This window comes from Rhipicephalus microplus, chromosome X, assembly GCF_043290135.1.
Source record: "Rhipicephalus microplus isolate Deutch F79 chromosome X, USDA_Rmic, whole genome shotgun sequence".
Classification (NCBI taxonomy): domain Eukaryota; kingdom Metazoa; phylum Arthropoda; class Arachnida; order Ixodida; family Ixodidae; genus Rhipicephalus; species Rhipicephalus microplus.
This window is the reverse complement of record NC_134710.1, coordinates 65,405,037-65,420,877: the sequence shown is the minus strand read 5'-3', so window position 1 is coordinate 65,420,877 and position 15,841 is coordinate 65,405,037. Positions and strand designations below refer to the sequence as shown.

The window sequence follows — 15,841 nt, the reverse complement described above, 5'->3', positions numbered from 1 at the left end:
GTATAGTACCTTGCTATTAATAAATATTGAAGTTTAACGTCACAAAATTACCACATTATTATGAGAAACGCTGTAGTAGAGGGCTTCAAAAATTTCGACCACCTCAGGTTACCTAAATCATAGTACAGCTTGGGGGCCACAACCATTTTCACTTCCATCAAAAATGTGGTTGGGACCCTGGGAATCGTTCCCGCGACATGCGGTGGCTCAGCAGCCGAGTACACGAAAGCATACCCCTCAATATTTGAAAAAATAAGCTGATACGCTAAAGTAAAATTTAATATATAGCCAGAATAAAACAGTAAGGTAATAATATTTATGCCGCTAAAGTAAGGTCGACATATTATGCTTTTACACAAAGTAAGACGTTTACCTTTTGTTCTGTCCACGATGTAAGAAAGTATTCTTCCATCGTGGCTGTGTCTAACGTTGATCACAACCAGCAGGCGCTAGAAGAGGCGCTTTTCCCCTAGCAACAATGGCCTGTGGGTTGCAAAAACTTTTTTTTTTTTTTTTGTTCTCGCTCATTTGACTGATTCGACTTCATTGATTACTTCGGTGAGGATGCTGTGGACATGCTGAGGGTTTAAGTCATATAGGCCCCTCGTACCAAGGCTGCTACACGGTAAACTACAGTATATATGCTGTCTGAATTGTGCTCGTGTGTGTGCTTGTGTGTGTGTGTGTGGTTGCGATTTGCAAGTATGCATTGGTTTCGCATTTTAACGATAGTGTTACCTACTTTTTTGGAGGGGGGGGGGGGAGAAAACGCCCACGCAGCTTTATTGTATTGCATTGCATTTAGAACACTGAACCAACGCCTCGTAAGGAGGAGGCGTTGCCTCGGCAGATGTAACTGCTAACTCGTTTGGCTTGAGCTGGTTGGCGGCGCCGTTGACAAATGCTCCGTTCTTATTTTGCAGCCGTGGGTACGTGCCATGGCATCTAGCCCGAAAAGTAAATATATAGACGATCTCAGAAAAGCGGCATCAATGGAAGCGGGTTCTGCCGAGAAAGAGAAAACGAGCGAAGCTTCCGAAGAAAAATTGTTCGGCACTGACCCTGAGAACACCGAGGACGATGGCGCGGAGGACTTGTACGTTTTAGATGAAGAGGAGCTCGAGAATCTTGAGAAGACAATGACTGACGATGAGAAAAAGGTAGAACAGTGAGTGATTTGTTACAGTTCTTGCATGGGTCTAGTTCTCGCTGTGAGAATAGCCACCACCACTGATGTGATACAAAACACATGATACTTGGCTGACTCGTGCACAATAGTTGCTAAGCTTTCAACCATTGTATGTTCACCAATGCTATTCAGTCAGGAAATAAACTGCTGCTGCTTCATAAACATCAAGCTCAAGTCTACTCATGAACTCGGCTTGGTTCATACCTTCAACCTAATCTTTACTTTGCTGGCACATTCGTGCCCAAGCCTGCTTATTGCTAACCATAATTGGGATGAATTGTTATTATGGGCTTGACTTCTGGCTATAGCAGTTCTCTCTTATGTATGGGGCTGTGAACTAGTCAAGTTGTTTTAAAACAGACTTTTTTCTTTACTGCAGAAAGAAAAGTAAACTGATTTGATTTGATTAGTGAGCCGTACATATTTTTCACAGGCCAACAAGGAACGTGCACTAAGCCTTAAAGGAGATGGCAATGTGAGCTTCAAGGCAGGCCAGTACCTTGATGCCATGGAGGCTTACACACAAGCATTGAAGATATGTCCCCTCTCATCCTCAGAAGAACGCTCTGTTCTTTATTCAAACAGGGGTGCCACATGGGCGAGGCTGGTGAGTATACAAGTCTACGAGGGAGTATACGAGTCTTGCTTAAAGGGATTATTTCTGTGTTTGTGCATTGACTATACATAACTTTCAAGTACTGTTAGTTCCTGTCTTTCGTTCGCCATCACCAAGCTAACGGATCACTTACGTCTTGGTGATTGCACCATGTTTTGTTCCTGCTGCAAATTGTTTGGCATAGTGCACATGTTTTGATCATTTGCCTTGTTCCTGTGACCAAGGAAAATCGTTCAGGGCATTATGCTACCTGCAGCAAAGCAGTGTTGACTGGTGAACTCAGAGTGTCTGTGTGTGCAGTGCATTGTTTGGGAGTTGCCACTCTGGAATTGGGGTGACTCCGGAATCATTCTACCTTTTCCTTATCCAAAATGAAATTCGGACAGTGATCGAAGGGAATGAATGGAATTATGTGCCTTTTGTACGGAATCGAATGGAAATTGAATTGTCTTTTTCCCAAAATAAGAGCGTGCTCTTTTTCTAACCTCAGACATTGGTAAGTCAGACCCTCAAATTTAACAAGCAGTATTTTTTAAATTGGCTTGGCTGATTTTGGCGATACATTCATCAGCAATGCACTTTCTACAATTTTCTCCTTATAGAGACTGTGTTGCTCCAAAGTTTGTCTCTATACTTCGAAAAACTGTGCCTCTATGCAGTTGGTATTCATCGTGAGATATTACGATATTAGATGGCAGCATATTCCCCCCTTATGCCTTGCGTTTTTTTTCTTGGCGTCACTTCAGGCTCCTGCCATCTCCCTTCACTGTTCTGTTTTTGCTTCTGTCGTTGTCGACGACTCAGACGCATATTTGAAAAGGCGCTTCTCTAAGTTCTTATGCATATTGACGCTCCCACGATGCTTGTGTTCACTGGCTTGCAGGTCGTCTCGCCTCATACCCAACCTTCATTTTCGAAGACAATGCACTTGTGCCCATAAGTAGGCAAAAAATTTAGGGCTCACGCAGTTGCTCATGAAACATATCTTGCCCTTATGGCTCACTCGGGCCGTCACTTACCGATGTTTTTCTCAAGCGAACTCGCTTAAACTCTCGCTCACTAAAATTTTCCTCGATCGGACCCAAGCTCGCCAAAATATTACTCACTTAGACTCATTCAGACTCTCTATCTGAGCCCAAGCGAGTCTGCTCACGAGTCCGATAGCGTACTATTAGCTGTTTCGTTCGAGGTATTAATGCTTTTTAACACTTATACCTCTTGTAATCGGTGCTCTTCATAGCACTTTTGATCTCGTATGTTTAAGTAAAAGTTCTCAATGGGGCACTAAATACATTATTATTGAAAGTAATGACTCTCACAAAATATTTTTAATGTGATTCTTCTTAAGAATGAGGAAAGAGTCAAGCCACCTTCCCCTTCTATAACTCGGACATCTGTTAAATTTATATTGCGCTGGCATGTCCACACTACTGCATTGATGCGTGAGTAGACATAATTAGTATAAATGTGAGCCGACATAAGGCTGTTAGTAAAGCTGAAGCAGAGTTCGTAGGACTAGACGTCGGCCAAGCAATTTGGGCTCACTCAGACCACCATTGTTTTTCTTAACCTAATTGTAACTCACTAAAATTCTTCTCAATCGACTCGCCAAAATATTAGTGACCCAGGATAGCTCAAACTCGCGGTTCGGTCTGAGTGGAAATGTGAATTTTTAAAGTAAAGTCGGCTATTTTAACTGACTAATGCAGGTTTTGTGCCACTACCTTTGTCATCTCTAACATCCTGCCCTTGGCACAGCATAGCCAAAGTCACTTTTGTGGCAATAAACCCAAAGAAACATATTTAACGAACACGATGTTTCTCGCTAACTGCTGGTTATGACGCTGTTAACTTTGTGCTTGCTATTGTATACACATACGATCAGTCAGTCGTGTTGGCAATGTGCTGCAATGTTGCATAGACATAAAGTGCACTGTGCAAAAGGTGACAGAGGCTAAGAAGACGTTATGTACTATATAGGCAAGTGCTGTGCACTCTATCATGGATTACAATGTACCTGGTCCCACATCTTTCGAAGGCTTGTTGTACACACACACGATACGCATACATGTGTCTGCTAGAATTCACCTATATCAACTTGCCTTGATTGATATGGGGGGTTCAACGTCCCGAAACCACCATAGGATTTTGAGAGACGCCATAGAAGAGGGCTCCGGAAATTTCGACCACCTGGGGTTCTTCAACGTGCACCCAAATCTGAGCCCACGGGCCTACAGCATTTTTTGATGGAGGCGAAAATGCAGCCGCTGCAACCGAAATTAGATCCCGTGACTTGCGGGTCCGCAGCCGAGTACCTTAATAGACCACCGTGGTGGGGCGTATATCAACTTGCCTAAAGTCTAGTCTGTGTTGGACGTATATTGCAAGTTCACTTAGTTTGTTTATGCAAATTGCATACAAATAGTACCCGTTCAACATTATTAAGGAATTTCGCTGTGATGGAGCTGTGGTTCTGCTCAGCTGCTGACCTGAAGATCATGATTTCAATCGCGGTTGCGGTGGTCGCATTTTGATGGAGGCAAAATGCTGGAGGCCTATGTACTAACCGTGCAATGCCAGTGCACGTTAAAGGGGCTCTGCAACATTTTTTGAGCGTGGTCAGAAAATGCTGCCGATTGGTAATCGAGGCTCCCAAGAAAACGTGAGCCAAATATTATAGTGCTGCACATGGTCTGAAATTCATAATAAATTCTTAGTCAGCTGGCAATTGCTTCCTCTTCTCTTGACAGCTCCGCCGCGGTGGTCTAGTGGCTAAGGTACTCGGCTGGTGACCCGCAGGGCGCGGGTTCGAATCCCGGCTGCGGCGGCTGCATTTCCGATGGAGGCGGAAATGTTGTAGGCCCGTGTGCTCAGATTTGGGTGCACGTTAAAGAACCCCAGGTGGTCTAAATTTCCGGAGCCCTCCACTACGGCGTCTCTCATAATCATACAGTGGTTTTGGGACGTTAAACCCCACATATCAATCAATCTTCTCTTGACAAATGATGATACAAGCTTAAAAATCGCTAGTCACAGCCATTGTATCAGCCGTTGGTTAATTTGAGCATGGTGCGCTTGGTCATCACTCGAGCTGCGGGTAGAGGCCATGACTTGTTTATGCGCACTCTTGCAGGATTGCACTAAATATTGGCGTATTCGAAAAAAAAAAAGGAGAGAGAGAGAGAGAAAGCGGTCAAGGTTACGAGGCGTTCGTTACTTATTTTTCTTCCCCGTGCCATCCCTCCCTGCTTAGCTTTCAGTGCTTTCACCAGGATGAGAGAAGAGAGAATGCAATTGTTGTGTATAACAAATCTTTGTAACACTGCTAGTACTAGACCGATTCTTAAAATATTTTGTGGCGGTAAATTTGTGAGCCAATAAAGCTTCTTTAGTGAATGCATTTCGTGGCTACTTAAAAAAGTGTTGCAGGGCCCCGTTAAACAACCCCAGAAGGTCAAAATTTTCAGAAAGCTTGACTACAGCGTCTCTCGTAATCATGTCGTGGTTTTGGAACATAATGCTCCAGATATTAACATTATAAAGGCATCTTGTTTGGGTTTTTTATTTTATATTTATTGTTTCTGTCTAGCTTAACTATATTGCTTCCCATTGCAGGAAAAGAAGAAATTGGCAATAAAAGATTGTACAAAAGGTGAGTGCCAATTTCATAAGCTCAAATTAGTGTACTTTATGAGGGAGCTTCACCACTAATTAAATAAGAAAACTAGGGGTACTTTGTCACGGCATTTTATGTGCTCTTTAGAGGTGGCCAGAAATTTGCCAAGCTAGATTAAATGAATTTTTTTAACTGGAACTTTCTGTGCGCCTGATACTGGCTCCCACACCTCCCAATCCCTTCTTTCTTATAATTTTTTTCTTTTGTCAGCCATTGAGCTAAATCCCTCCTATTTGAAGCCTGTCTTAAAGAGGGCTTGGCTCTACAAGGAGACGAAAAATCTGGATGAGGCTTTGAAGGACTACCAACACATCCTGGAGCTGGATCCCAGTAATGGAGAAGCGAGGCATGCATGCATGGTGAGGCATTGAAAACTTGTACTCTTTGGATAATAGTATTCCCAAAATGCCTTCGTCATGCATGTAAGTTAACTAACATTTAGGGAAAGTGCACATTAGCGCACTTACTGTCGCTTTGTCAACATGCTGCTGCACAGAAAACCTTGTCCTTGGGAGTAAATCATGGTGCCGGCTGGCGATTCAGTAGCTGCAATGTATATACACTTAAGCCTCGATGTAACATACTCGGATATAACGAAATATCGGTTATATCAGAGTGTTGTATTTATTCGCATAATTTATACACTTTCTTTCACGGTTTTGGGGCTCCGAGAAGGGTGTGCGCAAATTACACGGGTTTTTCGCAGACGCACACGGCATAATGTGCAATAGTCCTAAAGCATGCACTATATACACTAAAAATAATAAATGGATGCACAAACAAAAAGTATACTGTTAATTAAACAGAATTAGCACGTACCTCAACCAGTCTGATCCTGTCACGTGCGGTCTAGTCCGAATCACTGATTGAAAGCATGCTGTAAGAAACTAGGTCCGACGACACGGCAATACTAAAAGACCTAAGCGTTTGCATATAAGAGAAACGGCCTTCTTCAGTGGCAGAAAACTTCTATTAGCAAGGGCCCACTCTTCTCCTGTACCATTTGCACCGGCCGTGATACGTTGAAGTTCACACTGAAGTGCTCGGCGGTGGCACGGTTCTAGTTTTTCTCGGCAAACTTCTCGACAGCGAGCTTGAATTTAGCCGTATATATATAATTATCGCAGATCATCGCAAGAGAAAAGTAAAAAAAAACGCCAAGCCTGCGCAGAAGACGCAGCACAGTCACAGCAAAAGCTAGAAAAGCAACCTTTCAGTGCCTTTTCAAAACAATCATTGAGTAACTACTGCAAGCACACTTCTTTGACACCCACTAGGGCATTGTTCATAAATTTTTTTGGTGGTAGGCCAGCATTCGCTATTTTTCATCATTCCTCTGAGAAGCGTGGTATCCGCTAAACTATTCGAGGAATTTTGTGCCAATTTTTCATGCAGTGGCTGACGACGATGAGGAGTTAGGCCTGAAGTGAGTATGGGCCACAGTTATTAGGTCATAGAGAACAAGCTTTTGTAGTAAGTTGGAGCATTGGACGACCCACTTGTTACACTATTCGCATAGTGTGATGCCTGGTTGTTCGTTTGCTGTTGTAAAACGCTTTGTTACTCATAACATGATTGCGTTCCTGACATCAAGCCTCCCTAAGGCAAGTTTGCGAACAAGTCGCAAGCACCGGTGCAGCTCAGTGGTGGAATGCTGGGCTAGCACCCAGTGAACCCGAGTTCGAGCCCCGCTGTGTCATTGGTGCTAGTTTTTTTTTTCTAATTTCGCGCGATATGGTTACGGACTCCGGTGGTGGCGGCGGCGGATAACTGCGCGTGACCAGAGTTGTGATCTCATAACAACTATTGCTGTAAAATGCCTAAGGTACTTGGATGCCGATCTGCAGATCGCAGGATCGAATCCCGGCTGCATTTTCGATGAAGGCGAGAATGCTGTAGGCCCGTGTGCTTAGATTTGAGTGCACGTTAAAGAACCTAAGGTGGCCGAAATTTCCTGAGCCCTCCACTACGCCGTCTCTCATAATCACATGGTGATTTTGGGACGTTAAACCTCACATAATTAAATGAATTAGTAAAAACGCGATGGATAGATGGTGAAACCAAAACTTCAGAATTCATCCAAGTGTGTGCTGCAGTGCGGGTGCAGGGAACAAGGAGAACAGTTGGCGCGAAGAGGGCTCGCACGCCTCCGATGCAGAAAGTTGTCCGTGCCGTGACGCGAGCATACGTACTCATGGTAGAGATCGTAGAGATAGAGGAGGGAGGCAAACGCTCAAACACTTCCAGCAGGTACAATATTCTAGGAACCTTAGTTCAGGGGAAGTCCTCGAAAGAAGAGGCTTGGCACTCGCAGCCTTTTTTATTGCGTTCACCTGCTTGGCGAGGCGCGCGTCTGGCGTGCCCTATCGAGTCATCCAAAGGTTCAAAGTCTGTTCGTGCGCGTGTCGGTGAGCCGGCTCGGGTGGGTCGAGAAGCGTAAAGGAAAAATATGCAAGTATTTTTTTTTGCGTAAAGCTGGCAAAGTATTAGGGCTGAGCAATTTATGTGAGGGTGTAAATTATGCGAGTAAATGGGGTAAATGAAAAAATAGCCTTGTAATAGATATAGTGTTAGGAATATACCTTTCTAACATGTTTTCTGATATACAGTCACCAACCGATTTTCCGGACCTGGCGGGCACCGCGAAATAGTCTGAAAAATCTAACAGTGCTAAAAAATAGTCAAGCCGTGAAAATAAAGTTTATTTGAATTAGGAAAGCCTAAATAAGTCCCCAATAATTCCATGCTTCATATTCTTAAGGGCAAGCAAATTTGGTTCTATTTAGGCTATGGTAACATCGTTGGCAAGCACGTTGGCAATTGCTGCCGTCGACCGCTGCGGGTGGCAAAATTGATGGCTCCCTGAAACCAAGCAAACAAAACTTTATGACGGTCGCAAAGAGATGCATGCAACGTCTTGCCCGTTTAGTGGGATAACAACACAGTTTGGGCTTCTTTTAGCTGCATAGACACCGCGTAGTACGTGAGCCTCCAGCATTTCACCACCAACAAAATGCTACCGTCGTGGCCGCAGTCGAACTCGCAGGACGGCTCGAACACAATTGGCTCACCACTCGCACAACCACGTGAGCACTAACGACCAGACAAATGCCCAGAATATGAAAACAACCAACCAGCATAATAATGATAAGGCTGACTGAAAAAGTTTTGCAGTTTTGCTAGCCAAGGAAGATCAGATATGGCCTCTGAAACTCTTAAGATTGTGTGCACTTTCAATCTTGGAGGTCACACAACTAGCCACTACAAGCCAAATTCGACCAAGCCAACAAAAGATTTAACATGGCGGCTTTGAAAATTGAGCAGAATGGTTCAAAATAGTAGTTTAAAATAATCGAACATTGGAAGATAGATTCATGCCTCTTGTGGTAACCTTTGGAAGGCGATGTGGTGACTACCGAAAAGCGCGGCAGTATGCCTTATTGCTGATAAAAAGCCTATATGTTTGTGGCAAGCGCTGCCTTAAGCCCTGCACACCTCATTCATTGACATAATAAGGAGGGGGGAATAGGGGGAGGGCAAAGTCAGCTCTATACATAAACATGATAGAGGGGGGGGTGCTGCGACCAACCTTTGCCCTCCCCCCCTCTGAAGGGGAAAGCTGTGCACGTCCATGTGCTTGGTGGTTAATGCATACTACGTTTCGTGCGTAGTTAGCCGCATTCCCAGCAGGTTGTCCGCATGTGTATATATATTAACAATGTTTTGCCGTAACAAGCTTTGAATGTGTGTGTGTGCGCACTGCTATGAACTTCATGCTGCAGTGAGCTTGTTAATGCAATATTCTTCACTCTTACATCACCGCTTCTGTGCGTAAGCCTACTTTTGTTTATTTTTGTGCTTATTTTGTGGGCTTGCAGCTTCTGTATAAATGATTATGTAAATGGAAGGAACATTAAATTAAAGCTAAATTTTCTTTCCTTGTGTGCTCTGAATCCCATGTGTGCTCTGAACACAGAGGTAGCTGTTCCAAAAGCAGATTGTGCTTGCTCCAATGGCTGCTCAAAAATTCTGGAAGGCATTCCTATCATTGTATTCCTGAAAAGGGCCCTCCAACAGTTTTGAAGCAACCATTTTTGTTTGTGTTTTGCCTAGAGTGATGGCTGGGGATTGTTTTAGCATTTGTCTAAGTGCTGATATCAAATGATTTAGTATTTTAATCATCACATGAAATTGCTATGTCGCTGCTGACTGCATCAGCACGTAGTGGCACTCGCAAAAACTGTTGCGGTTGGAAATGATGGAGGATGGCTGTAGGCCTGTGATTGAATAAATGTAATACTAGAAGAGACCATGGCGTGAGATTGAAATTGAGGTTACTAATGTGTTTATTTTTTTTTTCTGTGCATTTTTTATGGAGCCCCGAACAGACATGGCAGCAACAAAAAAAAAAAAAAGATCACTGCGACTACAAAGCATGACAGAGAGGCTGGCTACCAATCCACCTGCAGATTTTTTTTGCGTGTGCGGGTCAGATGTCCATAGGAAACACCTCTCTCTTTCTTCCCTCTTCTTGCTTTTGTGAATTTGTGAGCTGTCTCTTTCTGCCCGTGCGGTAGGCTCTTGATTGCTGTTGAAGGGGTGAAATGCACCCTTGTTCGTCGAATAGCTCAAAAAACAACTCGCAAATGGTCAACAGTACTTCCCTACCCTGGTCGTTCCACAAATTTCCCTTTTAGAGTGAGAGGAAGGAGCGACACGGAATGTTGTAAAAAACAGCAAAAAATACCCCGCTTTGAAACAATAGTTGTCTCTTTCTGCCCGTGCGGTAGGCTCTTGATTGCTGTTGAAGGGGTGAAATGCACCCTTGTTCGTCGAATAGCTCAAAAAACAACTCGCAAATGGTCAACAGTACTTCCCTACCCTGGTCGTTCCACAAATTTCCCTTTTAGAGTGAGAGGAAGGAGCGACACGGAATGTTGTAAAAAACAGCAAAAAATACCCCGCTTTGAAACAATAGTGCCACTCACGTTCTAGCAAGCCAGATGTCAGGCACCACGTTTATTGTTGGGGCAACGAGGTTGAGATCACGTTGGAAAGAACAAACAACAATGGTGTGCGAGCTTCTCCTGCGTAGGCACTTTAGCTCATTTCATTGGGGAGCCACCTGACTTCACTGGGCTAGTCGGGGCGAGGGAAATCTGGTCAGGTGAACCCATGAAAATCAAATTTGATAGTAGGCATTTTTTTCTTGTATTTTGAATTTTCTATGTCGAATAACTTCCTGCCTGCTGTTATCACTGCCGTTCTTGCTGCATTAGTATATCTGTTTTTCAGTCTACTCAACGCACAAATAAAAAATTGGGGGCTAAATAGTCTTGGAGGGCCCCTTTAAATGAAAGCTCAGACATTATTGGCAGCAAATATGGAACAAGCAAGCACAAAACAAGGTTCATCTCCTCAAGCCATGTCTCGGGAATGAAATTTCAGACTTCCTTATACATTGATTCTATGGGGCTCGTGGCGGTGCTGGGAAGATGTCCGAATTATCGGGCATGTTCGAAAATTCGGGTGTCCGAAAAATCGGTAGTTGACTGTACATTTATCGATGTTCATAGGCAGAGAACCGGTTTGAACATTAGTCACCATTGGCCTTTTCAAAGAAAATGCATAACTTGCACATCATATAGTACCCAGGTAAACCATAGCACGACCTCTGAAAAGGGTGGTTGCTGCGGAGAGCAATGACGTTGGGACACAATGAACTTGTCTGTCTGCCTTTAGAGTCAAATACGTTGTGTAGGAATTAGTGCTATTTCTACGTTTCTGACTTGTATTATCTGCGTAAAATGAAACCTGATTGGTGGCAAGCCTTCATGTAAGTGTAGTGCGCGTGGTCCACTTATCACCATGGACAGGCACGCATATGTGTGCAAAGCTGCCGAACAGGATGCGCATGCCTGTCAATCGTGATACCTGGACGGGGCACACTATATCGTCGCGAAGGCTTGCCGCTGTCCTGGTTTCATTTGACATTAACAGTACACATCATACCCACTTGCAGTTTATTCATTACACACTATATGAAATTTTTATGCTATATTTTTATGATATATAGCGTGTAATTTTATGCCTTTATACAGCCATAATACACCCTGTCATCATAACCATTGGTCAATCCTAACTCCACATCAGACACGACGCTCTTTGGCGACCCATAGCTCTTGGCCGCAAAACCCCGTTAATCATCATCATCAAAATCTATAGTATGATTTCAAATGCCGTTAACATCGGTGATCATCACTGGCCATGGCTCAAATGACTGTAGCTGCCCATGCATAAACAAAGAAACCATTACACACTGAGGACGGTTGCATGCCTCTTACGGCCACAGCTGTAAACACCCAGAGGGAGCGTAGTAAATTAATTTTCAATTGCATGTTTTCCCACGTGGCAGTGATTTAGTCTCACTAGCAAGTAACGCTGCTGTCCATCTGCTTCTTTTTACTGTTATGTTCCTTGCCCAAGACGTCACGATGATATCTAGGTCATCAAACCCTTGATTGATTGATTGATATGTGGGGTTTAACGTCCCAAAACCACTATATGATTATGAGAGACGCCGTAGTGGAGGGCTCCGGAAATTTAGACCACCTGGGGTTCTTTAACGTGCACCCAAATCTGAGCACACGGGCCTACAACATTTCCGCCTCCATCGGAAATGCAGCCGCCGCAGCCGGGATTTGAACCCGCGCCCTGCGAGTCAGCAGCCGAGTACCTTAGCCACTAGACCACCGCGGCGGGGCTAGGTCATCAAACCCTGCTAAACCGATGCCACTATAGCGAAACATTTTTGAGACACGACCAACTGCTCATAGAAAATACAATAAAACATTATTAATTCAGTCACAGGGCCTATGAAAAATTTTTGAATCGAACGACTTTTCAAATAAACAAGACATTCGAAAAGCGGAATGCAAGGAAGATAGAATTACTGAAAGTAATCAGAGGTAGTCATTTGCTATGCCCTCTGGTTTGCGACTCCAAGGGTTATGTTACCCAGCAATACCTGGTCTAATTTTTGTGCAGATTCAGGGAAATGGTGGGCCCCGCTACTGCCAGCGTAAGAAAAAAAAAGGAAAATTCTTCATGATCAGCTAAAATGCTTGCCTGCAGAAAAGATATGCTTCACTGAAACATAGTGATGACACGAGAGCAGCATGCGATCTCCTCGCAGCGTCGCCGTGCCATGATGTGACCGTTCACTTATTCTTTCTTGTAAAATAATATATTTAACAGAAAAAGGAGAGTTTGATGATTTCACTAGGCGTTCTGGCTGGAATACATGATCAATGAAGTCTACCAGTGCAAGAGTGCAGATTGTCGGAGCAACTGCCATTCGGATGTTCGCAAACATAGCAAATTTCTTCAGACTGTTTGTTTTATTTGCCTCAAAGTGGGTAAATTGTATCACACTGGTGTTGCGAGAGGAGTGCGATATGCTGGCACGTGTCACCACTGTGTTGCAGTTGCAGTGAAAGACATTTCTATTTTTGTGTTATGGCTTTCTGTTGCTTTGTAATAGATAAAAAATTTAATGAAAAATATTCCCTGTCATTTTCTTTATTATGATGGTATGATCGGGTACTAGGAAGCAGTCTGAAGCACTAAACTAAATGGGTACTATAAGAATTGGTTGTAGCTTTTTTGAAATCATTCAACAATTTTGACTGAATCTCGTTCCCCATATCCAGAAAGTAGAAATCCTGTGCAGGACACTCTTTGGCATATAAAACCCTTACACCATTCCTACCTCCATGCCCTCCCCCCCCCACACACACTTCATGTTTGCTAGATGGAGATTGTGCTGTGCTGGGGTCTTGAACCAGTTTTCCAAGTAATTGATTGACCTCAGTATTGAAGCTTATTACCTCGTGAATAGATTCACACAATTTATTCACACAGATTTCTCAAGTTCATCAAGATTGAGCGGAGTTACAGAAACCTGTTGCACACTTTAAGCACGTTGGCTCGTATGACGAGCTTGCTGGAAGCTACACTGGGAGGAGTGGCACGTCTGAAAAGAGTTACATCAGTGTGTTTCGTGACTTTGTGTGCCCATAGTGAAAGTTAATCACTCCCTCCAGTTGCAATTCCTGTGTGCACTATTGTGAAATGCTTGCAGATTATGTATTGCACTGTTGGCACGTTGTGGCATTTTGGGTCAAGTAGTACATGTGATCTTGATGTTACTCTTGATTTATGTTGTGTATAGGCCAATAGTATGCTATCCGTGGTCTGTCGTGAAACAGTGGGTGCCGGCAGCTCTGACGAGACTGAGAACAGGCTTATATGACAAGAGTGTACCTGAAAAAAATGCCAGCTTCATTCTCTGGTGTAAAGATTCTTTGCCACACCGGGTTGCAAGCATTGGCTCAGCTGTTCGTAGCAATGTATGCTTTCTGCATTTTTTCAATAAGCATGGGGGTTGGTTCGTGATCCCTTTAAAAGCATACGACACAGAGATCCAGGTTAGCATCTCTGATGGGGTGAGTTGAAAACACTGCAAAAAAGCAGCATTTATTTTCTTTTAATACTTGGCTCTAACAAAAGTTTTAAGTGTTAGTACTGATAGGCCCAGTGGTCCCGTGCCTGCATTATTTTTGCCTCTTATAGACTATATTGTAATATGATTGTTAATATTTTTTTCCTGGCTTTCTTTTTTTCATTAGACACTACCTGATGAAATCAAAGAGAGAAACGAGAAACTACAAGCTGAAATGATCGGTAAGATGGCCACACGTCTTTGTGTGTTTTTAATCCATGGAATCCTGATTGCTTCTTCTAAAAATGACGTTTATCCATGCAGACAAGTTGAAGGAGCTTGGAAACCTTGTTCTAAGGCCCTTTGGTATGTCAACTGATAACTTCAAGCTTACAAAAGATGGGGAAGGGGGTGGGTACAAGATACATTTCCAGAAGTGAATGTATTGTAAAGTGAAACCAAATAAAATACACATTTTACTCGTTGTCCTAGTCATGGTCTTAACATCCTTGTAAAATACCTGCAAAAATATGTGTTCCATTTGTGTGATTGAAGACTTTCTCATGATGAAAGTAGAAGTGTGATAACTATGCAGGACACATGTCAATAGAACATGCAGAAGTGTGTTGCAGGTTTGCAAGAACAGATTCTGTATAAAGAAACAGCGCTATAACAAGGCAAAACGAGAGGACACAAGCACGGCACTGTTGTCCTCTTGTCTTTGTCTCGTTCTAGCACCATTTCTTAAATTGAAATCAGTAACGAGTCCAATTGATGATGCTAATTTCAAGAACTCTTCGTTTTAACTTGTAGCACTTGCTCTGGGAATGCCACAGAAAGTGTGGCTCAAGGAATAAAGAAAAACTTTGTATTGAATATGTGTATACTTATTTACTACTCGGGTTGTCTAGGTTGTCTAAGTATATAGACATGCGGTCGCCCATATTTCTGTTGTGCAGTCGAACCCTTTATATAAGAGACAATGATGTAGGAGACAAATGAGTAAGAGACACCAGAGGGCCTACATTAAAATAGGGGTTGATAAAAAAAAATGCATGCGTGGTACCTTGCTTATAAGAGACACCTCCTACAATAGACAAAAATTGATGCCCAGAGCATGTCTCTTGCAGAGGGTCAACTGTATAAGCAGTCTCTCATTGTCTCCTCAAGCTCGTGAGAACTCGCATGTGTTTATAATTGCTTTTAGGGACATTTACTCGGCACAGGTTTAATTTAATTCGGCACAGGTTAGAATTCGGACTGCTTCGCACGAAATAGATTCGCACAAAGCGTGGGATTTATCAAATTTTCAAAGACGATAGTCTTTCTTGGGGACCTTCGACGCAAAAATTTTGGTCTGTCTTTGTGTCTGTTTTTCCACCCATAACGGTACCCCAAACGACTCCAAAGTGACTAAACAATACTTTAAACGGCCGACCCCATCTGCAGTGCCCACCATTATTAATCAAGGTTCAGCGTTCATACTTGTGCGAGTGTCAATTAAAAAGCAATTGTTGAGCGTATCCAAGGCACCATAACAACACGTCATTATTATGTATGTGTATTTTTTACTAGAAAAGGCATGCATAAGTAATTTCAAGGATCGTAGCCTTTAAACCACTGTGCTGGTCATGCAACGCTTGCACGAAACGGCAAGTGTTTCCAACGCTTTGCTAAGACGACACGGTGATGGCACCTAGCCGTCAGCTTGTGTTCTACACCTTATCACCTCGGAGAGGGGTGAGCTCAGTTCGCGCCCATTTTTCCAAGATAACTGCAAGATAGCGCTCATGTCTCACATGTGACGCGACTTGAAGTGCTCGTTCGCCTTCGCTGCATGCTCGAGGCACTCTAACG

The 15,841-nt window shown here is 43.3% G+C and overlaps 1 protein-coding gene across 1 annotated transcript; it reads left to right on the top strand.

Annotated features, from left to right (window-relative positions):
• The first annotated feature begins 463 nt into the window (after nt 1-463).
• LOC119175898 (tetratricopeptide repeat protein 1) lies at nt 464-14,468 on the top strand. The gene is made up of 7 exons (XM_037426932.2): nt 464-625; nt 924-1,160; nt 1,623-1,796; nt 5,421-5,457; nt 5,692-5,840; nt 14,172-14,226; nt 14,309-14,468. The coding sequence occupies exons 2-7, from the start codon at nt 939-941 to the stop codon at nt 14,422-14,424; spliced, it is 753 nt and encodes a 250-aa protein (XP_037282829.1). The 5' UTR covers nt 464-625; nt 924-938; the 3' UTR covers nt 14,425-14,468.
• The last annotated feature ends 1,373 nt before the right edge of the window (nt 14,469-15,841 follow it).

Bases quoted from the DNA above. Each gene is read 5' to 3' on its own strand.
- LOC119175898 (XM_037426932.2), top strand. From the start codon at position 939: ATGGCATCTAGCCCGAAAAGTAAATATATAGACGATCTCAGAAAAGCG. The intron at 1,161-1,622 runs GTAGAACAGTGA...TATTTTTCACAG, and splicing joins TGACTGACGATGAGAAAAAG to GCCAACAAGGAACGTGCACT. The intron at 5,458-5,691 runs GTGAGTGCCAAT...TTCTTTTGTCAG, and splicing joins AATAAAAGATTGTACAAAAG to CCATTGAGCTAAATCCCTCC.